Below are 26,573 nucleotides of genomic sequence, written 5' to 3' on the forward strand. Positions count from 1 at the left end.
GGGTAGTTTTTTTACACACTGATAGGATAGTTTTTTCAGGTTCAAAAAGTCGTCATCTTATTTTCAGTTTATTTAGATGTTGAGTCCTTTTCCTGAAATGGTTAATAGGTTATGCTGAGTTTGATAGGTGAGTGTATGTTAAACCTAATATTGGTTTACTTTAATATTCAGTCAGTTTACTTATTTAAATGGAGCACCTTAAACTGTGTTGTGATTGGTTTCTTTGTTTGATAATATGGATCACTGGCCAATTGTTTTAAGTATAGTATTTAAATTACAAATTGATTTATTATTTTAATGGCCTGAAGAAGTGACATTAGTCTTGAAAGCACTTACCTTGCATTAATAAATTCCTATTTTTAGTTACTTCCCCTGGCCATGTGTCCGGGTAGCTTACTGTTTTATTCTATTGCTGATAGTTTTGGTCATAGTAAGTGGTCCGTTAATCTTAGCTGCTGGTGTTTTTTAACTTTTGGAATTTTGAAATAGCTTGGCCAGCTAATAAAGTTAATCTTTAAACTAGGATGCCAGTATATATTTTAATATCTACATTTATTAGTGAATAATTGAGATAAATTTTATAAAGGAGGAGGTCTGCAGTAGGTTTGAGGATATATTTTTGACTGTGTTCAATATCTATTGCAAATATCTTACTTCATAAAATGATATAACTTTAGGAGAATTTGGGAATAGATGATGATTGATTTTTTTCTAGAAGGAATCGTCAACCATCTCGTCCTTGAGCTCTTCCTGGTTTAAGATGTGGGACTAAATCTTGAATTTCCTCAGAATATATAGCCATATTTAATTTGGTGGTTAAATGACCTGGCAGCATGTTCAGAATGAAGCCATTTAGTAAATCTTCACTGTTTATATCAATATGCAAGTTCTTTAAGATATGTGATGCAAAAATCTGATGTATTGTCTTGTAATTCAGTCTATCCATCCACAACCCCTTTTTGCCATTTTGAACATGGAGTTGGGGTATCACTTCAGTAGTGGCAGTCTAGAGCAAAGGTTCACGTAAAATATTTGTAATCAGTAAGAGTTGAGATATGACTTTAAGAAGGCAAGCTATAAGTTTTGTTGGGACGGCAATCCACTCAGCATAGTTAGCACCTGTTTTGGATTTGATTATAGATTGATTTTTGTGGAGTGTAGTAAATCTAAGTTAATTCTGAAAGATTAAATACATTTATCTGGGTCAGAGTTTACCAAGTTGTGAAATGTAATTTTTCAAAGTGTTGACATTTTTATCCCTTTTGCATTTCCCGGGTATGCCCCTTTACTAATAAGAATATCTCTCGACTATAGATTTGTAAACAGACCCTAACAAATATCTAGTGGAATATTGTCTTGATATTCTATAAACTGGAATTAGATTAATGATCAAACTTGTACTCTATATACTTTACTTTAAGAAACTGTGAGTTTAGCCTTTAGCTCAAAGCTAATACTGTGATCTGTACAAAAGTTATCTCAAGACAAATTAGAATGACCTGATTTGTGAGTAAAAGGTGATATTGAATTTTCAGAGAGACTATTACAGAAAAAGAAAGAAAAAGCTATTCTTGACCTAGAGCCTTAGTGAAAAAGTGAAATTCTTACCTACTTGGCTATAAAACATGAAATGGGTCAAAAAAGATCCTGGCCACCTAGTATAAGACCATGAAGTGATTGTATCTCTTACTATATATACCCCCTGTTATCAAAAGGTTAGCTAATGGTTTAAATTCTATTCCACCAAATGATGTCACAATGCTAAAAGCAGACAGGATCTGAAAGAGGTTATTTCAAAAGTATTGGTTTGTCTAGACACTGCATATAAATTGAATCACAAGCTTTATATTGACTAGCAAGAATACCGCATTTCACTTCTGCATTTTTTTACTTGCAAAATCTTAAAAGAAAAACATCTCAATTGCAATAGTAAAGTTACTTGGTGCAGATTTATATGTAATACATTTTTATGTATAAAATTGGGAGGTGCCTGCATTTACTGTATCAAATGTATACCCATTTTCATGCTATAAAATGCCAAAACATCTTTCTCAAAGAAATCAATAGTATGCTTGTCATTTCCAAAATGTAAATAGCTCTGACATCTCATACAGATGCAGTTTTATGTGCTACACATCAGTAAAATGAAGAGACAAACTACGTGAAATTTGTATCTCTTAACTGCATGCCAGTACATTGATTACTAGTACCATTTTAGAGGTTGTCCAGTGTATCTGTTTAGCAGTGTGAAGTCTCGTAGTGGCAATGATGAGGGAAGCTAAACAGCTAGTGCCCCCCCCCCCCAAGACCCGGTCCTACTGTCTATTAATAATGCTCTGAAAATGGAAATTCCAGTACAACAAAATCAAGACCACCCCCTCCAAAATAAAAACTCCACAAACTGAAGTCTTGCAGTGTTTCTGCAGGGATAGAGAGAGTCAGTTTGATCACATGCAGTGTATTAGACTCAATATAATATCACATTTAATTTGTAGTTTAAAAAAGGAGTAGGAAAAATGGCTATACGAAAGGCTAACACACACAATCGATAACTGTGCATCTGCAGTCCACGCCAACTTTTCTGGTATGATTTAATATGAAAAAATGTAAGACATGCTGTAGGAGTTGTCTTTATTGATAATATCCTGTAAGAACCCCATTGTGTATCAGAAAAATTATGTAAAACAAATACAAAGAAATAGTTCATGAATAAACTTTAAGGACCACATTTAGTTAAGCCCTTGCACCTTTATTTTACTTGTCTAAAAGGATAGAGCAGTGATTAAATTAACCATTTTTATACCCAGCTCAGGGTATGTACAGACAAAGCAATGCATGAATTTCAAGTAATGATAATGGTACAATATGTAGACACAATTATGTGAATACAGTCCTAAGTCTTGCATTGCAAACACACTAACATATCAGTCATTAGACTGTGCAAAATACAGGAAATGAGTTGGACAGGAAGAAGAGAATAAAAGTAAGAGGACTGTGTATACACATATTTACAAGATATGTATATGGTTAGCAGTGGTTAGAAAGTTAGTTAATGCTGATAATTAGTGGAGTGTGTAAGCCAAGTTATATGACGTGGCCCAAGATGAGTCATTGATGAGGGAGGCTTTGAAGTGACATCTGAATTTAGCATAGGTAGCGAAGTTATTTAAGATGAAAGGAAGGCATTGCCAGAGCTACAGGGACAGGAGAGCGAATCTGTGGTTGATCTAGTGAGGTTTGCAGAGCTGGCTGTTTGGAGTGACTTTTAAAGTTGTGTAATGTCATGTTAATAATGTGTGTGGCAGAATGGGGGATCAGTATCTCGGTATAATTTAGTGAATATTGGGGAGCTACTTTGTGTTGGCCATCTTGATTGTATGGTATTGGTATTCTCACCTAGGTAAATTTGTTATGAATCTGTAAATTTTGTTGCCATTTGATTGCAGCTCATCTGCTGTTACTGGATGCTGCAGCCGTTAAGGGTTTGTCATTCTTCCACTGGGCAAAAAGGATGCCTTTGCTGATGGCATCTCTTGCTAGTAGGGACAGGAGGTAAGATTTTACAGGTCCAGTGTAGTACAAAGTTGATTTATGATGTAATTTTCTCTTTTTTTAACATCTTTATTGCATAATCGCACATTGAATGGTAACATGGCTGTACATGCATTAACAGAAAAATTGTAGTAAGTTTCCACTGCTTTTAAGCAGTTTACATATATTTCCTTAACAAATTTTCATTCATTCCAGTGTTACATTAATTGCTGAATTCCTGCATTCCCTTCAACCTTAAAAATCCTTTTGAACATTATTCTGCACATTTTGTTCCCGTAAATTCCATTTATTTCAATGACATTTTTTTATTTCCCTTTTCTAATACTTTGTGATATCTAGATAATATCTCACTGGACTTCCAGCAATAATTTGATCAGCACTATCCTGGGTCACTAACTAACGAGTTTCAATCCTCACTACTAACTCTAGTGTGAGACTGTCACTTAGGAGTAATATTTCACAATTTGCTCTGAGCAAAACAGGAACATGCTCTGTAACTTGGGACTGGACTGGATATGTCTGTCCACCCATAATGTAACTCCTTATTACACACTTCAGAGCAATGCGTCCCAGTTTAAGACCTCTGATATACTCACTTAAATTAAATCTCACACATCCAAACACTTCTGGGAAAGCCTGACATATTTCCAGCTGTGTCCCTTCCGCAAAGTAATACGGTAACACACTGCCACCATTCAGGGAGCCTACGTGCCATTTTAAAGGGCTGTCCATTTATGAGAATTAGATGTTAAAACAAATTATATCAAATGACCTAAAGCAGCCAGGCTTTGAGTGGCCTGGGAAATTATCAAAGCAAGTGTAAATGGTCTGAAATCATAAAGAAAACACCAATTTACCAGCTGCAATGCAAGTTAAAATGTTTAATAATAAGCAAAATGATTAAAAATATAAAACAGTTGTGTCTTTTGGCTTTTCCCGGTTAGGGGTCGCCTCAGCAGAACTCCGGTCCACTAATGATTGGCAGTAGATTTTTACGTGCCGAGTTGCCAGCCCTGACGCACAACCTTCAATGAAGGTATGCCCATTCACGCATGTCTCCACACAGAAGACGCACTCGCTGAGAATCGAACAGGACAACGTCTTACTGTGAGGTGACAGCGCTACCGCAGCACCACCGCAGTTTATAATAAAAATATAAAAGCGTAATTTCCAATAAACAGAACTCAGTCACCAGGAAAGTGAAATCAATACTGAAGGATAGAAATCTATCATTTAGAAGAACACTGATTAGTTAGGAAAATCACAACTAAAGAACACTGTCCCTAATCTAAACTAAATTATTAAAACAGAGCAAAGGCAGGCTTACAGTTCTTGATGAATCTTTTTTGGATATCCACTGCACAGTACAGCTGTAACAACTGACATCTGCAACTGGCTATTGTAACTGGCTGTTAACTAACAACAATTGACTTCATGCATCTTCAGCAGTCTCTTTTGTAGACTAGATTAACTGTCACAACTGTTCAGTTCTAATTCTCATTTCATGTTTTGAAAATTAGCTAACAGCTGGTTACTAAAGTACCTTCCTGTCTTTCCACCTCTGGCAGTAACACACAGCAACTGTGAACATTCTGATGACATCTGCAGATAGGGTTGCTACTTAGGTTTCAAAAAAAAACAAACTAAACTCACACCACACACATCACAACCCATTCCCATTCCCCCCCTCCTCCCCATGCCCCACCCTATTTTGTGACATCACAGTGACATCAGCTGATGGGACGCCAAAAAGGAAAAAGAACACAGGGCGGCACTAATTGCACTGCTAGGCTGCTTGGTGTAAGTACCAGTATGATGAAAAGTGTCAATATGGTGCATTTATATTTTCGTTCGTGCTTCGATTAGAAGTTTCAGTTTAGGAGTGCCTGGAGTGATTGCGTGTCCATTAGTTTGTGAGTTAGTGTTACTGCCCTAGGATATTTCATGCTAGTACTTAAGATCTTGTCTTGTACTGTCGACTGACCCCCACTCTTTTTTTTTACATGTCACATATTAAAAAAAATGGGATAAGGGGGTTGGATGAATGGATTTTCTAACAGGTGACATGTTTTATTGCAGTTGTAAAATGGCAATAAGACTGAATGAAAGATGACTCAAGCCTCTAGATCTAAGAAGAGATGCGCGTAGGAAAAGAAATCACACTGAACATGGCAAAGAGATAGTTTTATTTTTCAATGTGGTCCATAGTAGATGAGGATAATACAAATCAGTAGCAGTATTACACTGCATGGTGAAGTTCTAAAATCAGTCTGAGTGTACTACAATGCAACACTGGGCAATGTTGGCAGAGTGAAATCTTGCTATAAGATTTCTTTTAGTTGGTAGGATAATGATAGCTAAAAATGCCTTCCAGTGATATCTCTACAATCCGTATAGCAGAAAATAAAATTTGTCCATTTGTATTACATCACTGCCACTTAGGTTAATGTATGTACTGTCTAAACTATGTAGCTACCAGGAATACTGAAGTTAAAAGCATTTCATTGTTGTGTAGTAGGAGCTGGATACATTTACTTTCTCCTCTCTCTCCTCTAAAAAAAAAACGGACTTCATGAGTTTAAATTTTTAACTGGACAATTTGTCTGAATCAAAACCGGACAGCTGGCAACCCTATCTGCAGATCATCTGATTCTGAGACCGTCTGTATTTAGAATTTTCACAAATATGCTCCTTTAGAAATGTAAAGGAACACCAAGTCTTTAAAACATTCTGCACAAACAGATTATAAATCAACATGTAAGAACTTATTTGCAATATCATAACTAGTCATGCTGGCATGTAATACACAGGTTAATCTAAAGTTATGTGCAGAAACTTCAGCCAGACATATTAGCACAGATGAGTGTCTAATTTCTTCCCAACTCCACCTCCAGTTCTTTTGTTTCCTTTATAATATTCAATACTCCAGCTTCAGTTAGTTTAGATTTTGATTAACAGTTTGTTTTTTGGCAGCAAGTAGCATTAAACTTAGTAAGGCCTTAGTAGGTCTAGGCAATTGAGCTCAAAAGAATAATTTCCTTAGTTACAACCATTTGATCCACCTGCATTTCAGAAGTATTGCATAAGGATTTTTCAGAATCTTTCACCTTATTTTACACACAGAAAACATCTTGGAAGTTACCTCATGTTCACAATCATGTCTAGCATTTTCTGTCTACATGAGGAAAAGCCAGTTTACATGTAGTTTAGGTATAAAGATACATATGCAGACACCTTCAAGCAAAAATCCTCAACCTTCTGAGTGGTGTTGCATAGTTGGGAACTTTACGGATTTCTTCCCTTTCTTCCTTTGTAAGTTGCCTTTCTGTTCTCTCTCCTTTTTTAACCACTTCTGATTGTTTAGCTGTAATGCAATTTCTATACCCCTAATATCCATTTTTACATGTTTTTCTTTTCTATATAGAATTAAAATGCTGCCAGAGCTGGTCTTTCATTTAATATTACTCTAGTTCTCGGTCTGTCTGTTTTCTGTCTCTGATAAGGAAGGCCATCTCTAACTTGCAGTCCAAACTTCTGCTTGGCCACTTGCCACTCTGCTTTTCCACCTGATTTTTTTCCTTCCCAGTACCTTGGTTCCTGTAATAGCTTTATCCAGTACATTCTAGCCGCCCTTCCATAGTTACTATATCCCTACATGAATTCATTACCAGTTGGTAAAAATCTCCTTTCTGCATTCCTCTGCTGACTTGGTTCTTAGAATATTTTCTGCTACTTTATGACTATAATATTCTGTATAGTTTTCATTCTCCTTGATTACTTGCATCAGAACTCTTTACCTGATCTGTATTTGTTTCAAGTTGTAGATAAGAAGAGTAAACTCTGTAATCTGAAGTCTAGTTGAGGTATAAAGATATATGTGCAAACACCTTCATGCAAAAATCATCAACCTTCTGAGTTTTGTGTATTTAGGAGCCATGCAGATTCTTCCCATTGTTTCTTTACAAAGACTTTCTCAATATACTTGGAAGGGTGTATGGTCTGCTTCCACTTTTTCTACTTTGCAATAAACAGTTTATGAAATGCCACATCTATCCATTATGGCTATTTTTTTTCTATTTGATCACATCTTGCATATCTATAAATGTCTCTTGACGCATAGGCAGTCTGCTTTCCTTGTAATCACAGCTGCTGTACCTTTCTGACTGGTATCCATGTGCATGAGCACTGTTTTTATTACATTACAGTATTTCATTGCAGTTTGTGTTACAAGTTATTTTCATAACTCTCCCTCTTCATTGCTGCATTCCCAGGCTGCTGCTTGCTCCAGTAGTTTTCTAAACAGGCAAAATTAATTCTGGCAGATTGGATATAAACCACAAGATACTACGTAATTCCTGACAGTCTCATTAATGCCCAATTGTTTTCTGGCTTTGAGATTTACAGTATTGCTTTGAGTTTCTCTGAGCTTAGTAATGGAATAAGGTTCATATATTTCACATTTATCACTCGTATTTTAGATCCACTCTTCAAAATTATGCTGTCAGACTCCCTTCAGCTATATCAGTCTCTTGTATATGCCCTCTACCCCTCCCAATAACAGATCGTCAGTTATGTTACGAATGGAGTACCCCTCGAAACATGCGTTTTGAGGTGTAATTATTTCAGAATTAGTCTGTATACTTAGGGTGTGAGGCTAATGCCCCCTTCAGCGAAAATGCTTCAAAGATGTATTGGTAAGTAGAAGAATTCACTGATATTTGCATGAATCACAGTTTTTTGAAGTTTAATGACTAGCAAGATCAGATCCCACATTTGTCAGGCCTTCAGTTGTGTTACTGCTCTTCCAAGTGCTGATGCAGATAGGTTGCCAAACAGAAGTCTTAGAAATATATAGATTCCTAAATGCACGCAACCTGGGGCTTTCTTCATTTTGCTTTATCTGCCACTATCTGTGGTTTCCATACGATACTCGGTTGTGCCAAATGTCGAGTTCTTTGTATTTCAACTATATGCAACAGGTAATGTTCATTTTCAATCACTTAAGCCATATGTTTTGGAACAATGCTTATGCTAATCTTGTCCTGCTTCACATCCTGGACCATAATTTTCAGTCTTTGTATGTACACATTCAGTTTCTTAATGACAGTTCAACCTTCCATTCTTTGTAATTCTTGCTCAGTTAAACCCATGACTGCTACTGGTACTTTCCATGGAGCTTTCAGTACTGCACAATATCCAGAATTATTTGAATATGACATTTTGGAAAGCTGTCCAATCCTGTAAACAAGTTGTAAAATAACTTGTTCTGTAAAGCAGCTGAGAGAGGTCTGTAATTGTTAATGTGCATGTCTTTCTGTGCTTATATGCTGTGATGCCCAACTTCCCACAGCCTAGACTTTCCTTCCAGATCCAGTGCTGTTATTTATATATATATATATATATATATATATATATATATATATATATATATATATATATATATATATATATATATATATATATATATATATATATATATATATATATATATATGTAATATGATATTGTAGTCCTTACTTTTGTATTCTCACACCATTTACTTTGGTCCTAAATAGCTTTGACTGCCTGAATAAGTTAGCAATGTGCACACAGACAAATTTTCAGCACCACTGCCTTAAAAAATGTTCAGGCAAAATGGTACACTCAGAGCTATAATTAGTTTGCACTGAACAATTCATTATTTCTGAGCTGCTTCTGCCAGTAGTATTAATAGATGTTTTGTTGCAGAGGCTCTTACTTTGTTGAACTCACGGTACCATGATTAATTTTCTTTTCCATTTTAAAACTACTTACAAACATTCATTTTTATATTATGACTCACAGATATGCAAATTACTAGTAATGCACTTTCTTTTTCTCCCAAAATGATGAAAGTCTGGGTCCTAGTTTCTGCTATGGTTATAGCCATGTTTAGTACACAGGGCTTGAATTTTAACTGTCATGAGTCTTATGCATGTCACGGCTCTGTTTTATCATTACTGCTGTTGCACATTATGATGGTGGACACAGTGGTGCAGCAGTTAGCGTTGCTGCCTCACAGCAAGAGGTTCTCAGGTTCGATTCTCTGCTGGGGTGCCTTCTGTGTGGAGTCTGCATGTCCTCCCTGTGGTCACGTGGGTTTCCTCCCACATCCCAAAAACATGCAGTAGGTGGATTGGACACTCCAAATTGGCCCTAGGTGTGAGTGTGTGCATGTGTGCCCCTTCTGTGGAAGGTTTGGCACCGGGCTGGCAACTCAACACCGTAAAACTCCACTGCCAATGAGCGGACAGATGATCCACTGTGGTGACCCCTAACTGGGAAAAGCCAAAAGAAGAAGACTGTTGCATATTATGATGGTGTGCTATATTATCTGACTCTGAATTAGTCTTCACACTTCTTAACTACTTGTTTGCAATTTTTACTTTGCATGCATTCACAACTTTTGATAAGGTTTAAGATCTTTTTTTCTGACCATTTCCTTTTGCTATAAATTGTTCTGTGTTGCTGACTTGTGCAACTGAGCAAAATCAGTCTTTGGCTGTGTTTCTGCTTGAAGACATAAGCGTGTTGTTTCCATTGTGCCTTGGTTCTTTTAAATAATAGATGAATAAGCAGAACATTTGTCAGAATTCCTGAATTTGTCTCTCTTTTTGCATCCAGCAATTACTGCAGACAACAGTCAGCATTATAAAAGTGTGTTTATAGCTACAACAGCAAAGTATATATGCGCATCTTCATGTTACAGTACATAGTTGGTCAGTCTTTCAGGGGCATACTTTAGGCACGTCTGTTAACAAATATAAGTAATCTTTATCAGAACTGTATGTTTAAGCTTATTCCATCAGTCATATAGTTTAAGCTTATTCCATCAGTCATATAAACAATAAAACCAATAAAGAGGTAATGGATGCATCTCTTTGGTAAGTTCTAGAATGAAAGGATATAAAGTTTTACTTTTCAGTCTAACATCCATCTTCTGTGTCTTCATAGAAGAGGTGTAATATTACTAATGCCATTGTCAGATTAAAAAGGAAACCTGTTGTTTTTCTCTAGTCCAGGGTCATTCCCCTTAACGTCTTGCATTAATTCCAAATTGTTGTCCTGGCTGTTTTCCAAGAAATCCACTTGGATATGTATTTTTCCCATAAAGTTTTCTTTACAAATCAACTTTCTGTAATCTCCAACTCCTCTATCAAAATTGCCTGTACCATTAGGCTCAACCTAGACTTCCATCTCTTGAGGTTTGTTTGCTACTGGCACCAGCATAAATAGGGTGGCACTTAAACCGCTCCCTGGCTGTGTCTGAAAGGGGGACCATGGCGATCAGTGCTTTACCCCAGAAAAAAATACAAACAAATGAAAATGTTGCATTGAATGTCGTTATCCCAGCTCAGTAGCATGATCTTTTTTTTGTAACTTCTGAGCCTTAACAGCGTGTGCCAGTTTATCCTAAAGGCAATGTAAATTTGACAGTGTACAAAAATGTTCCTATGTGGCTATCACATCTTCCTTGCATCCCCAGCTATGGGACTCTGCATCTCTCAGCATCTTCAACCTTTGAGTATAAAAACATTCATGAAGACATTTCCACTCAGACTGTAAAATGACATAGTTTTATGGCATGTTTAGTCATCTTCATTACACCTTCCCACTTAGTATCTATATCCCCATCTGTCATATTACTCGTTTTCCCCTCATCATATCCACTGTTTTAGTACTGTGATATCTTAGCCTCTTGTATGTCCTGCTTACTAATTACTTCATGAATGGAACAGTCACTTCTGTCCTTCAACAGAACAAACTGCTGTTTTGGAGCGCTTTTCAGTAAATCTGTCAAACCTATAGCTCCACCTATTTTTTTAAATAAACTGATAATGAAGGGTTAATTGGAAAATCCATACTTCCAATTCAGATGTTCTCTAAACAGTACTGTTTTGTAACCCCCCTTTATATTGTGCTTTCAGACTTCTTTACTTCCCCCATCCTCCCCTCAAACTTTGGAAGCCCTACAGTCCTATATGGCTCATACCACCTCCTTTGCATCAGTAAATGTCTTCAATCTAGTCAGGAAAAAGCACTTGAGACACTGCTAGTATAACAGGCCAAGTCTAAGCTTCCACATGTGGCACTGCCTCGTGGCAACCAACAACTGTGCTCTCTGCTTCCTAATAGTATCACACATCACTTACTTACAGATTTTCCCTTGTAAGACAGCTCAGTATTGGAATCTGCATTTGTTCACAACTCTGACTGTATCAGGATATACCATGCTTATGTAACATTCCCTGTCTTATCTAGAATGTGAGATCTGTAAGGCCTACTCAACTTTTATTTGTCCAGCATGCATCCCGATCTTGCTTGCCAATTTATAGTGCGTGAAAGGTATAATTTTGTCCTTCCTCTCTTGTGGGTATCTTGTAATTCAAACTTTCCTTCCACAGGTCCTATCCTCCAAGCTCATCTGTTTTTCTGTCAAGATTTCCAAATCAGTGAATATGATGTCATACTTTCCTTCAAGTTCAAAAGTTCTTTCTGCAGATCTTGTGTGGTGTAGGTTCAAGAAACAAAAGCAACTGTCCACTTAAGTATCTGACAAAGAAGTGTAAGGTTTTGGACAGTCCGGGCAGTAGTCCATTCTTCACTACTGTTTAAGGGTTTAGATCTGTTGAGTGCATTTCATTTGTCCATGTTTATCCAACCTGAGTCCAGGCTCAAGGGCTCACTTGGTTTAAAAAAAAAAAAAAAAAAAAACTTCAGGGGGTTTGTGGTCTTCAGTTATTTTGACTGGTACTGACCGACTGCAGCAGCAGTCTCTGATACCTCCCTGCATAAGATGTCATTGCCTAGGCTTTCATCTTATAGAAAGGAGTTTAGGCAGGCCAAACTGGCTTCCCCATTCAGGGTTAAAGTCTTTTTGGATAGACCACCCAAGATTTGGTTGACCATATCTGGGAGGAAGAGCTGGGGTTTATGAATGTGGAGCAGTGTGGAGGTTCATCCCAGCCCTGGCATAATCTTCCCACCCAGACCAACCCCCTAGCAAACAGCGCTCCATCACAGACTGGGAAGGATGCACAAGCATTAACCATTGTTGCTGTTCCTCTCTGCTGCAGTTTCTTACAAGATGATGACCCACTGACCCAGTAATCAAAGTATGTGCTTTCACAGAATATACCAAAGGGAGGTGTGCATGTCCTTGAATACAGAAACTGAAGATAAAAAAATGTATATGGAAGCCAGTGATTGCAGGGCTTGTTTTTAGACCAGTTGATGTGGTGCATACCATTGATATGGAAGGAAAAAAGACATTCCCTCTGTGAAACATTGGGAATTTGCAGTTATGAGAAGTGTCCTCCATTAAAGGGCTGTTGACTCTCCATTGCCTCAGCACTTCACTGACTTCTTTTTGTTCTAGCACTGTACTAGGGTCAACTTTTGCAGAGCTTCCTCCTGGCATAGGTAACTTATTAACCTGGATTGTCCCATTTGATGATCCTGTGATGCATCACCTGAAAATATCAGTTTCCAGTTCAGTGCGTCTTAAAGAGCCCATAACTTGGGATTTAAAGATAGCATTTGCAGTTAAATTTCTAAGCACCCTGCAGATCTGAAGGGTCATGCCTGCTAATGTGTGGATTCAGCACTTCAGCACTGTTAGTTTAGTCCTGTTATTAAAAGTTAAAATTAGTTCCTCTTGTCTTTTGAAGATGAGAGCTTCACCTCTTATCATACATCACTAATGAAAGTTGCATAAAAATCACTGTAAAATTTTGTAGCAATTCTTTGTCCATTGCTTCTGTTATATCTTTTCAATGTGTGTGTGTTATGTCCGCCTCTGTCATCTTTATCTAGTATAAGGAAATGTTAGAGCAGGTAGTTCACAGGTTTGTAGCCCTTTTATCTTTCATCCCATCCTTTTCTAGTGATCTACGTTCCGGTTCCATTCTTGCTGAAGACTATTCTAGCCCATGAGATGAACTTGAGTAGATCTGACCAGTAGTTAAAGTAATTTTTTTTGTTGTTGATGTCACTTTGCTTTGGCACAGCCAGGCAGCTAGTGACTATGTTAACCAAGGCTTTTTGATGAAACTGTACAACTTGTGTTATATTTTGATAAAGAAAATTTCAGGCACAATATCAGGACACAAGACTGAGGCTGTGTGTAGCCTTATCAGAAGCTTGAGTTTTCAAAAACTCGAAATTGATATGGTCGAGACCATATGATTTATTTTCTGAAAAGTCTAAGCTTTTTCATGGAGATTGCAGTACAGTGATTGAGGAATCTGTTCTTTTTCTCATCGTAGTGTGATCATGAAGTTGGTATGTAATAGTATACAGGGGATGTGTGGGTGCAGGGGTGCTTTCCCTCCTGCAAAAATGTAGAAAAAAGGTATTTTTTTTGTTCTCCAAAAACTTGGTCATACCATCCCGACAATCTGAATTTCGAGTTTCTGAAAATTCGAGTTACTAAAATAAACCCAGGCTGTCAGGAATTGCAGCATACATCATGCAGAAAATGTTGCTTTGCATTACAGGATTGCCATAGTTGTCTTAGTGTGTTACCATTTTGCCCTCTTGTAGTGCTGAATCATGCTTGGATTCCTTAAGTCTATAAAAAAAACTGATTTTTACTTGGTGGAGTTAACATTGAATGTAGGTAGTTTGGTCGCATTGACTAATGCTGATGCAACACCCCCCCCCCCCACACAGTAAAAATGGGGAAAAAAGTAATCGATGATTCTTGAACTTGCTCTAGATGGGGCTTATTTTCTCTCTTTCATTAAATTCCTGAATGGCATGCATCATTCAAAACTGACATACTGAATGTAGTAGTTTAGGAGTTTTTTCTCTCTGTAATAGTACTCCTGATTAGTGAAGCCTGAGTTGCTTAAAACTTGGGCTTTTCACCTGTGCTTTCAGCCAGCGCTCGTCTGTGGCCACAGGACAGTCTGGCAGTTTCAGATGTCTGATGCATTTTTTCTTTACTATACATTTGTCTTCTGACCACCATCCCTCCCAGTGTCCATTTATCCCACGTGTTCTCCCTTCTGTACGTACTGTAGCACTTCACATACCCCTGGTGCAGCTGACCTCTTTCTAGTTTATCTTTGTAGTTCTGTTTTTGTTGTGTATGCAAAGTCCAGCAGTCAGAGAGGCAGTCCTTCTTGGCAAGCTTAGTATTTTTTTTTTCTAAAATCTCCCCTTGGCAGCAGAGGGCATCTCATGTTAAAACAAGGGACTGCAGTGCTGATCTGGTTTGTATTTTGCTACTTCTCTTAGTTAAATGCCCCTTAGCAGGCTTGATGTCCATTTCCTGGTTTATTCTGTGCTGCTGTACCACCAGAAGTCGGCCAGTTAGGTAGCACAGTGGGCCAGAGTACATGTGTTCTGTAAAAGCTTGTGTTTTAAAGTACATACATTTTTTATTGCATGATTTAGTCCTGTCTGCATACTGAGTGTTTGGAGCTTCACAGACAGAGCTGAACTCCTGTTATATCCAGGTTTACTTTACTTCACTGAAGGGCCAGCATTGACTTGTGCATCAGGTCTACTGCTTATGAAAAACGCCCTATTCTGGTGCCTTATATAGCTAGAAAAGACCCATCTTGATTACTGTCCCAAACTATTTTCCTTCCTTCATCTGCTGTTATGGAGAGCAACCTTCTCTGCTCTCCTTTCATAGTCTGTTCAGGACATTGTTTACTATGCAAAGGTCAGATACATTGGGCAGAGGCTCATGCTATAGTGAATTGACTGATTTAAAGTGTCTGTTAAATACAAGGGGTAATCTGGCATTTTCATTTCATTATGCAGGTTCATGGGTACATTCTGAATTGATGTTTTGCGGTACATTATTACTGGATTTCACCTTCAGTTTAAGTAGAGGAATTTGATCTTGCTATTACTGGGGTTATGTTTCTAAGCACGTGACTCAAATTACATATTAATTTTCCTGTGTAAATTATTCTAATAAGATTTTTCTTTTAACAGGAATATTAGACCCTCATCTGTCACTTCTGGTTTGGATGGCTATGATCTTGTCTTTTGGGATCGTATTGGCACTACCAAAGCCTCATGGCATTCGAGCATTGATAGCTTCGACAATTTTACGCCTAATATTTTCAATTGGTTTAGAACCTACTATATTTCTATTAGGCACTTTTAATGTAAGTATTTTAATGAAAATGCAGCACTAATGCTATGATTTAAGTGTTTTTAACTTACTGTTGTGTAACTGCTTTTGTGCAATTTAACTAAAATGTTGGAACATATCCATGTTGAGCTTGATTTAGTGTTTTTTTTTTTATGTATACAGACTCTTTTGGCTTATTTCTGGCCCTCTCTAAAAGAACTATTTTTACATAATACGCACACACACCAGTCTTCAAGGGATAGAGAGAATCCATAGCACAATTAGTTGTGGTCTCATCTGAAAGGTTAATGGGTGGTTCTGAGGAGCAAACCAGTTTCTCCATTGCTTTGTGATTTTGTAACATCTTGCCCTTTGAAAGCTGTTTAACACTGCATATTTTTTATATTGTCTAAAATGAAATGCTTAGGAATAGATACTCAAGGGAGGGATGGTATAGAAGAGCTACCACTGCAAAATCTATGTTTAATGAAAACCAGAAAAGGAAAATCGGTAGCCATTTTAATGGATTTCACAAAATGTTTAGGACAAGCACCTGTGCAATGCATATTTCTTTTCCAGAATATAGTTACTAATTAATATAATTACTAAAGGGGAAGTTCATGTCACAGTAGTCTTCAACACAACAGATGCTAAGCTGTTATCAGCAAGACTTGGCTGTCAGACTTTGTATTCTGTATAAAGTAGGATCTTTGGTCAGTTGCTATGTTAATTTGTGAGACAATTTGAAAAGGATGAATCTATGGGTAGAAGTTGAATTAGATGGAAGTGATGAGTGTAATTTTTGTCTTAGAACTAGGTTGTACCAGTCCTTGACATTTTTTTGTTACACTGTAAAGTGTTTGATAAAATCTGCCCAAGAAATTTTAAAGGGCAAAGCTACTCCATTGTTAAAATACTTTGGCCTTGACTGTCCTTGTGTTCTACATTTATGTGAATTGCAGAATTGTGGCTCAGTTTAGATTGTTGACGTTTCTACATTAAGATGGACATATTAGGCTTCACATTCAGAGATCAGCTCCTTTTTTACCACCATTTTTTTTCTTCCCCACTTTTTTAAATTGCATTTTCTGATGGATGTTATGTTTATCGGACAGTTTGCCCTGTTAATATATTGACCCACTAACCCTAGCCCACACTTCTTGTACTGTATGTACATAACTCTGGCAATATGCCTACCACCACTGGGTTTAAATGCTGTGCTGGAATATTAAGATAGTCCTTTACTTGGTGTGTGACTGTATTTGAGATAAACAAGACAGAGTTGCACACTGTTTAATATTTACCCATTCGTCCATTGTATTTTTTTACCATTACTCATTTCTTTATCGATGCAGGGTTTCAGAGGCTAAACCAGTCAGACCAACCTGATACATTAAAATAAACATTAAATAAAGTAGTACATTGTAAAGGTTTGAGACTGATGTAAAAAGAGGCTTGTTCATTTTTCCACAGGTAAAGGAGCCCCTAAGGAGTACCCCTCTGTAGCCTGCCAGGTATTGCTTAACCTGTCTTTTTGTCATTTTCTGTTTTTACCCCTTGAGGTCCAAAGCAGATTAAACCTATGTTCATACCATGCATGTGCATTAGTTACTCCAGGTTTAGTGCATCAGAATTATATTTTGCAAGGTGCTGCAGATACTGGCTTTGCTCTAAAATGTGAAGTCACTTCCTAAATAAGTTCTGTGCAAGTAGTTGGCCAGCTGTTGGTTTCTGTCATTAAGAGCCACCTAAACTCTGTTAAAATGCATTGAAAAAGATGAATGCATGCTTCGCATTTGTGCTACAGCTGTATACTTATTGAAATGTGGTGTCACTAAGCATCTATAGTTTACAGAATTTGCATTCCCTGAGTTAGATCCTTATTCTCCAGTGCCAGGCATGTGGCTTTGAATGGGCTTTACATGGTTCCATTTCATTACAAGCATTCTAATTTCCCTTGAAAGCTTTACTGTTTGTAAGCCATAGAATATTCTCTCCAAGGAAGATACAGCTTGGTATGTGAATATTCATTGTTTGAATATCTTTGATCTGCTTGTATAGAGTGACTTCCCTTGTTTACCCAATTTCTGCCAGAATTCTGATTTCTTAGTAATATTGTGGAGATAACTGCATGTATATGGTATAAGACATCAGGAATTTAGTGGTGATGGGGTTTTGATGCAATAAGTCTCCTTGTTTTTTTTTTCTTTTGGGGCAGTTATCTAAAGACAAGTGGATACCCTGGTGGCAAATTTACATCTTAACATGGTTATATGAAGCATGCCTCTGTGATGACTGGGGCATGTGTACTGCTTAATGGGTATAATGATCAGAGCTGATAGACATGGGTGTAAAATGTGCTTGCGATGTGAAAAGAAAGTAACACACATTCACTCACTGCAACTGTCATTGTAGACAGAGCCATAGCGTGCTCATCTAGTACCCACATTCTGTTGCCCCTCAACTCTAAGCAAGAAAAATAAATGTCCTGATTTCTGCTCTAAAATCCAAATTGAGGAGGAAAAAGTCTTCTCTCTGATCTGGCATTCCTCACCTCTCTCCATAACTAGTGCCAAATCTGCCCCTCAAGTATGACTTTTAGAGCTCAAAAAAGTATTTTCTACCTTTAAAAACTGTAGCGAGATACTTGCTACAAATTCTACCACACATGAAATGCTGAAGCTAGCACTTGATTCTTGACAGCAAATTAATTTCTGTACCAGCATTCAGAAATACCAATCCAACACTGCTGCAGATCGTATATGCACGCACATAATTCCTTGAGCCTGAGGCAGATGCCTCCTTTGCCCTACCTGAGCTGTGTTCTTGTTTCTAGGATGATGTAACACCCAAACTCCTTGTGAAAATGTTACACTGTAAGGATTATGTTCTCTCTCTATTTGTAAGAATTCTACTAAATGTATTATGCTAGTATGCATCCTTCATGTGTAAGTTGCAGTATTATGAAATCTCAAACTGTTTCAAAGCTTAAAACAAAAGCAGATTTGTAAGGTCAGCTAGTGACTTGGGTGGTAATTTCAGAGAAGATGATTATGAAGAATGTGAGGAATGGGCATATTAATCAACAATTGCTATTTATATTGTTTATGCAGTGGCTAGATGTACAATCCCTCCACACCACTGATTATTAAATAATATGGATCAGGTGATTAGCTGTATGGTAAGTGCAGTCTCCTGCCACTATGAACACTACGCGCTACAACACTATACTGAGCAACTGCAGAGCAGAGGTGTTGGCTTACCAGATTTTCTCCCTCCTTGCTTTTAGACCATTCCCCTTCTGTGATATCTTACCAAAAGAGCTGAAACTTAAGTCAAATAATTTTGCAAACATATATGCAGTCAGTGTTTTCCAGGAAGGATTAGTGATCATTTAAGTGTTCCCTTTTCCTGTTTTTCAGCACTGCTACTACACTGTTTGCTTCATAAAATAAGCAAACAGTAATAAGTTTGCCTGGTAGCAATAGCTTGAACAGCATTTCTTTGAACGGCAGGAACTATTACTTAATAGTGCATCAGTTCAAGACATGTGCCATTAAAATAAACTACAAACTTTTAAATCCAAGTAATAGAACTTAGTTGAAGTAAATAAAATTAAGCAATTCATTTTATAAGATTAACGGCAAATACAGTTATACAAATAAAATGGTTTCATATAGACAGAAGGCATACACAAAAATGCTTACTACAATTAATGTTACCTTTTCTTTTTTCAGTTGTACAATGCCCCTTCTACCTGACAATGTGTCCTCACACGCAGCTAATTAACCCACTTGTTTCCCATCATGTGAGGGTCAACTGGGAGGGGGGGACATCATTGAGTCAGACATCAGAGGTTGTTAACATATTTTTTTCTTTTGTGTCCTACACCCTTGCACTCATTTCATGTGTACTTGGAAAGTGGTTCATGCAGGAGGGTGGTTGATGCAGGGCAGTGCCATTCCCCCCACAAGGGATGTTTGCCAGCAAGCAGCAGCATCATCATTGAGCTTCCGTATACGAGATATACCCCCTCGACTGCCCTGAGATTTCTACAGCGGGACTGAGCACTTGGACTTGCCCCTCCCTGAGAAAGGTTAACTGACTAAGCTATGCCACTTCAACCTTCCCCTGCTAGTTCACAGACGTCTGCGCACTAATCAAACTTGTAGCCAGTTTTTACATTCTGTTAAACTCTTGAAAGCCCTTATTGGAGAAGTGAAGTTATTAAATATTTTTCACAATTGTTTTCTGTAACTGCTTCTTTGCTGTGCATTTCTTTTTTTTTTTTCCACAAATCAAACTTTGCTTACCTAGGTCATATTCATGGCTTTATCCCTTCAGCTCAGCATTGCTTACTTAAATAATTTAATTCTGTTTGGTAAAGTTTTTCTATATATTTTGAAAGATATTTTTAGCTTCACTCGGCCTGTCACAAAGAATGTGCTGTCAGTCATGCTTAAGTAGTTGACCAGTGCTACATAATGATAGTTCTTCCATGTAGTACAGATACTTTAGTAATAGGAAAATTTTAAAGGGTAATCAAAATGTAACCTCGCTCGTTGGTGACAGACCCTAATTAATATGTAAAAGGGTATAATGTAAAGTAATACAGAAATTGACAGGGCTGTAATAAAGATGTTGATGGTAAGAAATGCAGATATCTGATAACTATTTTAGAAAGGAATTCTCATCCTAAAAATTATTGAAAATTATGAATGGTTTTGCAGAATGTTAGACTGCCTTTATGTTGTATGTAGTAATTGTACAGTATTGTGTAGCTCACTGCTTCAAGTTAGAAAATAATGTATGAATTGACTAGCAGCATCCTATGCATAAAAGCTTTTTTTTGTTAGGTTAATATACATATAATATGTCTCGAGTCTTGTTAACCATAGAAATTGAGAATTCAAAAAGGAGGACAATACTACAGGCTTGTTAATCTCTTACCGCTTATAGTTAGTGAAAAACTAATGTGGGGTTAGTCCATGACAAGGAGTGCTGACTTGATATGGCTATGACATAAATAGTTAAATACCTTACTGAGTGCTGATGGTAGTTGTGCAATTCCTGCTAAAGTGTTTTTATGTTGCCACTCTGCCAACCAAACAAGGCCCCATAAATACTGCATTGAGGGTTATTAGACGTGTATCAGCAGGTAAACATATTAAGCTGCCCACGCTGAAACAATGAAAGGTTATGATTGAGTTGCTGAGATGTTTTAGCAGCTTCTGTATCATAAAACATCCTCAGGGAATGGAAGTATACAGGAGATTTTGGTTGTTTGCTTTATGCTTTCTTAATTAAACAGGGGAATTCCAAATATGACTGCTGCTTGAGTGCTGTTCATAAGTATTTTCACACGGGATAGTGAGTGTGTAACACCCACAGTGGTAATAAAGAATATTTCTTTGAAGACGTGAGTTGATTTTCTGGGATATTTCTGATAGCAAGTCTCTTAAGTTGAGGGTTTTTCAGCTTCCTAACATTGCTAAAAGTTGAAAAATGTTGGGACAAAATTTATTTAATTTACAGTTAGTGTTCCCAGGCTAACCACATTTAGTACTAATTGCAAATTATTAGGGTGCTTAGATTTCTTCTAATCCTGTTGTATCCAAAGAGAGCTCAGTTTGGGCATGAAAGTGCTCATCGTTTAATAAAAGACTACTATTTTATTATATTCCTGGTGCCGTGGTTGGTTCCTTACAAGAATTTGATGGGTCTAATCCTGTTGTATGATAGGGATAAAGGTGTATTATGTGTAGGTGGAGGCTCCATGAAGTACAAGAACTCAAACATGTTTTTGTTGTCTTCTACTACTTGGCAAATGCAAACAGATTCTTTTAAACAGATTCTCAAAGCTTACTTTATCCGAAGGGAGTGCCTTCTCCACAGAGAGGTGTTCTGAGATATTTAACTTTACCAGAGCTACCAGAGCTACAGAATCATTTAGAAGAAAAACAAAAAATTAGTATTTGTTATGAGAAGATTCTATGTCCAACATAGAATTCTGCTGCTATGGAGGCATATGATTTGACAGTACCCTAGAATGTGAGGCTTTTGACTCTGACCTTTTCTGAGCCTGAAGGATTTTGAAAGCCTAGCAAAGTTGCTCATGAATTTATTTGCTGGCCAGGAAGTTGTCCCCTTGAAGCTGCCTTTCAGTTCTGTCAGTTTAGCAGTGAATTCTCATCTTCTCTGATGACTCTTGATAATTTCATGTATTAGTATCTGGTTGTCATTATCAAAACCTCTTTTTTCCCCACTTTTCTGCATGTGGTCAGGGTGCCACATCAGCTCGCCACCTCTCATGATTGTCACTCTCTATTTAATACATGTATTTATCTTTGACCAAATTAGTCTTCTCTTAGGTTCATAGATTAGTACTAGGGTAATTGTCCTTGTGGGCCATTTTAAACCTAGCCAAGTAACCCTTGAGAATCAAACCCTGCATCTTGTGTTTGAAAGGCAAATATTGTAACCATTATGCCAGCCTCCCTATCTCTTCATGGTTATACTACTGGTATAAATTTGGCCATGACATAGGGGAACTCCCCATATTCTTTTGTTGCCATGGGATCTTTTAAGACCCACACACAATCCCAAGCTACCACCAACTCTAGCAGATAGAAACTTGTTTAACATCTCATTAGAAAGAGGACTCATCTCTTTTTTGACTGAGATGAAATGCCAGGCTGCTGTCAATTCACATGCTTTCATAGCAGGAGGCAGATGTTTTGGTCACAAACTTCTAATGACACATACTTTTTCAGCAAGAATCATCTTATGGCACAGGAGAACATTTTGTGCATAACCTGTTTTCATTGGAAGCTCAAGGAGAAAAGTTTCAGAAAAAACACTGTATACATTGTGTATAAATACAGTATCATGCAAAGAAGTCCTACATGCACAGTTTTGGACATTGTTTTGGAGAGAGAGGGTAAGCACTTAAGTTTACCTAAACAAACTGCTGCCAAGTAGATCTATTGGATGTAAGGCTAAGATTGTATGCCATGTATTTAAGACAGAACTAGGTACTGAATGCGATAGTGTGTGGCTATATAAATAACGTGTGCAGTATCAAACTGTGTTCTTATATACAGCTAAAATGCATATCTGATAATTTGTGTCCGAGAACATTACAATGTGTCACTTGTAAGTTTCACAGATAAAGGTAAAATCAATTGAGGAGGAGGATATGGAAAGAGTTGGTCAAGACAAACATAGGTCAGGGCTTTGTGTAAATGGGTGACTTGAAATGTAAACGTAGAGGAGATTTCATGCTTTGTAAGAGAGAAGTGTGTATATTCCAGACACCATGTAGCTGACACTAGAATCACTGTGGTAGAGCTCCACAAAATTGTAATGTAATGAATGGGGCTACAGTGAAGTTTATATTGTAGTATGTGGGCAATGCCTGGCTTTTATCAGGGATATAAAGATAGTATGAACTTTTCTCAAATGGATCACACTGTTACTTGGGCCACACAGGCTTTTGAGCAGAGTGCATTTATGTGACCTAGTTGCCTGATTGGTGACAAACCTATTAATGCCGTGCTGTCTTCATTCTAGCTTCATATTTTACCTTTAATGCAGATTTCCAAAACACTACCAATAAAGAATAAGCAAGGAAGTATGCGTGCCCTTGGAAAGTGGTGCCTCTGTTGTATTCTGTCTCCCCCTCCCCCCTGTGAACTCATTTCTCGATTGGGTCTTAAGATTATGGATTTGATGTCTTAAATCTGAGTGCATGGTGTAAAGTGACTTCCAGTAATTTAACTGAACTGTGGAATTTCTGCCTGTAGTCCACATCTAAAATGGTTGCTAACTAATGAAACTTTGAGAAAAGCATAGTCTTACTTTTGGAGGCATTAATGTTGAGAGAGATTTTCAGACATTTCTGCAACTGGGTTAATTTAGTCAGTATGTATGGTAAGTATATTAAGCCATCATTTATTGTCTGAGGTTATTGTGGAGGAAGTAATGTGCTAGATAAGGCCTGCAAGTTTACAATGAGCTGATGTGTTTATAACAACAAAAGAGGGGACTTGACCTTTCCTGCAGTGACTGCCTTGTGGGTATTGGAGAGGGTAGGGGAGAATAAGACCATTTTGTTGCTGGAGACCTCCATAAAGAAATAGAAAAACCTTATTTGGAGGGTCTTGTAAGACACTACCAGTAGATTCTCAAGGTTTAGTTATTCCTATTAAATTAATTGCACATAAGGGGATCTGTATACCACTACCATTTAAAACCTGTGCTGAGAGGATGCAGGGGTATTATTTAGTAGAAGTTAAGCACATTTCCTAAGCTTTTTAGATAATGGAGAGGAGAATTGTTGACCAGAAGTTGCAGAAAGCTGTGAAATTGAGCCCCATTTATAAAATCTGTATGTGTGTGTAGAATTCATAAATGGAATGATGCCAGCTATTGAGAACTTCCAGACTTAGGTGATTAAGCTACTTAATAGAAGCTTTAATGCAACAGTGGTAGAGTAGGATCTTAAGTGGAGACTGGATAACAGTGGGATATCCCTCAGGGGGAGAAGTGGCTACTGAGGTTACTCATTCTGGGATAGATAAGCATATCCCAGATGACTGGAGGATGCTCATTCTGATAATAGTGTACATGAACAAAGAGGACATTCATAACCATAAACAGTGCAAAGGTATTTACATGCCTGTTGTACTGTGTGAAATGGAAGGGTGATGGATAAATGAGCATGCAGAGAAGTAGAAAGTAAGCTGGGAGATGAGCAGTTTGAATTCACTTCATGATGCACCACAACAGTTTCAGTGTTTACTATGAGACATTGGAGACGCTGGAGATGAGTCCAGTTGGCCTACATGGTCTTGGAGGAAGTAGATGTCAAGTTGGGTAGTTTTGTGATGGTTCAAAGTCCCAGAAACATTGGTAGAATTAGTGCAGGCAGTGTGCAAGAACTCAAAGGCACAAGTACAGGTACTTGTTCAGACTCTTAGGGAGTGGGTGTGCATTGGGGTCCAACTTTGGGCCCACTGTTGTCTGTGTTGGTGGTGACTACATTAGCGAACGGCTCAGAAGTGAAACATCAACAGAGCTGGTATATACAAATGATATGGCACTACCAGCAGACTTTGAACAGGAGCTTCATCAAATGATAAGGGACTGGAATGTAAAACTGAAGGCACACGGGATAAAACTGAGTAAAGACAAGACTATTGTTGCAACAAGTGGAGGATATCAGAAGGAGCAGAGACATGATAGTGAAAATAGTTGAAATGATTAACAGCTTCATCTATTTTCAGGGGTGGTTTAGGAGAAAGGAAGTCTCAATGAGAGGACAAAGCTAAAATCACAGGTTATACCTCCATCTGGCACATTGTGTTAGGGGTGTTGTTTGACAGAAAGAAACTGAAAAGGTATACAAAACAGTAGTGCAGCCAAGGCTTGTGTGTGTCTCAGAAATGCAAGCAAGTAAGCTTGAAGTAATAGAGATGAAGTGCCTGAGATGAGTGGTAGGATTCTTACTATCGGGAGTAGCCCCAATTTCAGAGAAGGTCAACAATATTAGATTATGGGGATTTTCATGTGTAGGAAAGCAGACAGTGATAGTTCGGTAAAGATTTGGGGGGAAACTGGAGGAAAGCAAGAGGAAGCTCGGGCATCTGGTCAAGAGATGTATAGATTATGCAGCGAGAGACCTGTGACAGGCATGACAGTCAAAGGTAGGAGAGTTGTACTGAACTGAGAGATGATGACTGTTGTCATGACAACCTGACAACATGAAAGTGAAGAAAAGGGTGGTGTTGATGATGACTGGCTATTAGTAGAGTTGGATATGATCAAGAGTTGTTAGACAAGGTGGGAATTTGCTGCTAAACTGTCATAATTGAAAGGCAGCTTCAAGGTGAGTATTATGTGGGGAAGGACTTGGTTGGGATGTCTTTGCCAGGATTGAGTAACCTTAAAACACATGTCCAGAATTGCTTGGAATTGAGTCAGTGTGTCAGTTAAGATGACTCATTTTTTTCCCTTTTTGATGGCCTTGATTTTAACCATCTCTTGTTTTCCAGAATTTTACATGATTTGTTTAAGTTGTGTTGGCTTTTGAGGCCCACCAGGCATATGGCTTATTTTCAGCAAAGTCAAACATGGTGGTTGTACTGACAGGATAATTTGGCCAGGACACTTGGGAATTACCACACTTTTTCACTAAATAGGAAGATATCTTCAATATCTACATGAACTACCACAAACCCTGGCAGATAACATTTTGCACACAGGGTGACACTTTGAGTATGCTGCATCGCACTTTTCAGTTTGAGCATCAGATGTGGAGATATCACCCAGGACCTTTCAATCTTTTGGCATCGAAGGTTGGAGTTTGCACTTTAATTTGCTGATAGAATATACTCAGATTTATATTGGTGATTTTTTTTCTTTGTTAATGCTTGCAATATACTATGAGCAGATTCCCTGACTAAGATCACTGTTGCAGTATTCCTAACATTATGGGATTTTGTCCACAGATGTCTGGCTGGGTACCAAATTTTTACCTTCCCGAGGATGTATGTCTGACGTGTGGCCTCATTTTGTATGCACAGTGATATATAGGAAGACACGCACACAAGTTCTTCAGACTATCTCGATGCCAGCCGAAATGGACGTTATGCATCTATCAAACTGTTTACTTTAGGTCATTGATACTGTTGCTTCACTTGTTCGGGTTTCAGAGTGCTCCATTGGGGAACTTTTTTTTGCTGTGTTTTGACAACTTTTGTTAGATGACAACTAGGAGGGGTAAGAGCGAGGGAGGAAGATTCCATGTAAGGACTTGCACATTAAATGCCTTTTTTGTTTCGGCCTGGAACACTACTACAAATCCTGCTCTGTCAGTTTGTTCCAAAAACCCTTAGGTCAAGGC

The 26,573-nt window shown here is 37.8% G+C and overlaps 1 protein-coding gene across 1 annotated transcript in view; it reads left to right on the top strand.

Annotated features, from left to right (window-relative positions):
- ITPR1 (inositol 1,4,5-trisphosphate receptor type 1) overlaps nt 1–26,573 on the top strand; it is a 2,510,606-nt gene that overhangs the window by 2,157,582 nt on the left and 326,451 nt on the right. The window contains exon 49 of the mRNA XM_044076407.1: nt 15,526–15,701. Within this exon, the coding sequence (XP_043932342.1) occupies nt 15,526–15,701 (176 nt within the window). The remainder of the gene's footprint in view (nt 1–15,525; nt 15,702–26,573) is intronic.

This window comes from Protopterus annectens, chromosome 7.part0 (genome assembly GCF_019279795.1).
Source record: "Protopterus annectens isolate FY-2018-M chromosome 7.part0, PAN1.0, whole genome shotgun sequence".
Classification (NCBI taxonomy): Eukaryota; Metazoa; Chordata; order Ceratodontiformes; family Protopteridae; genus Protopterus; species Protopterus annectens.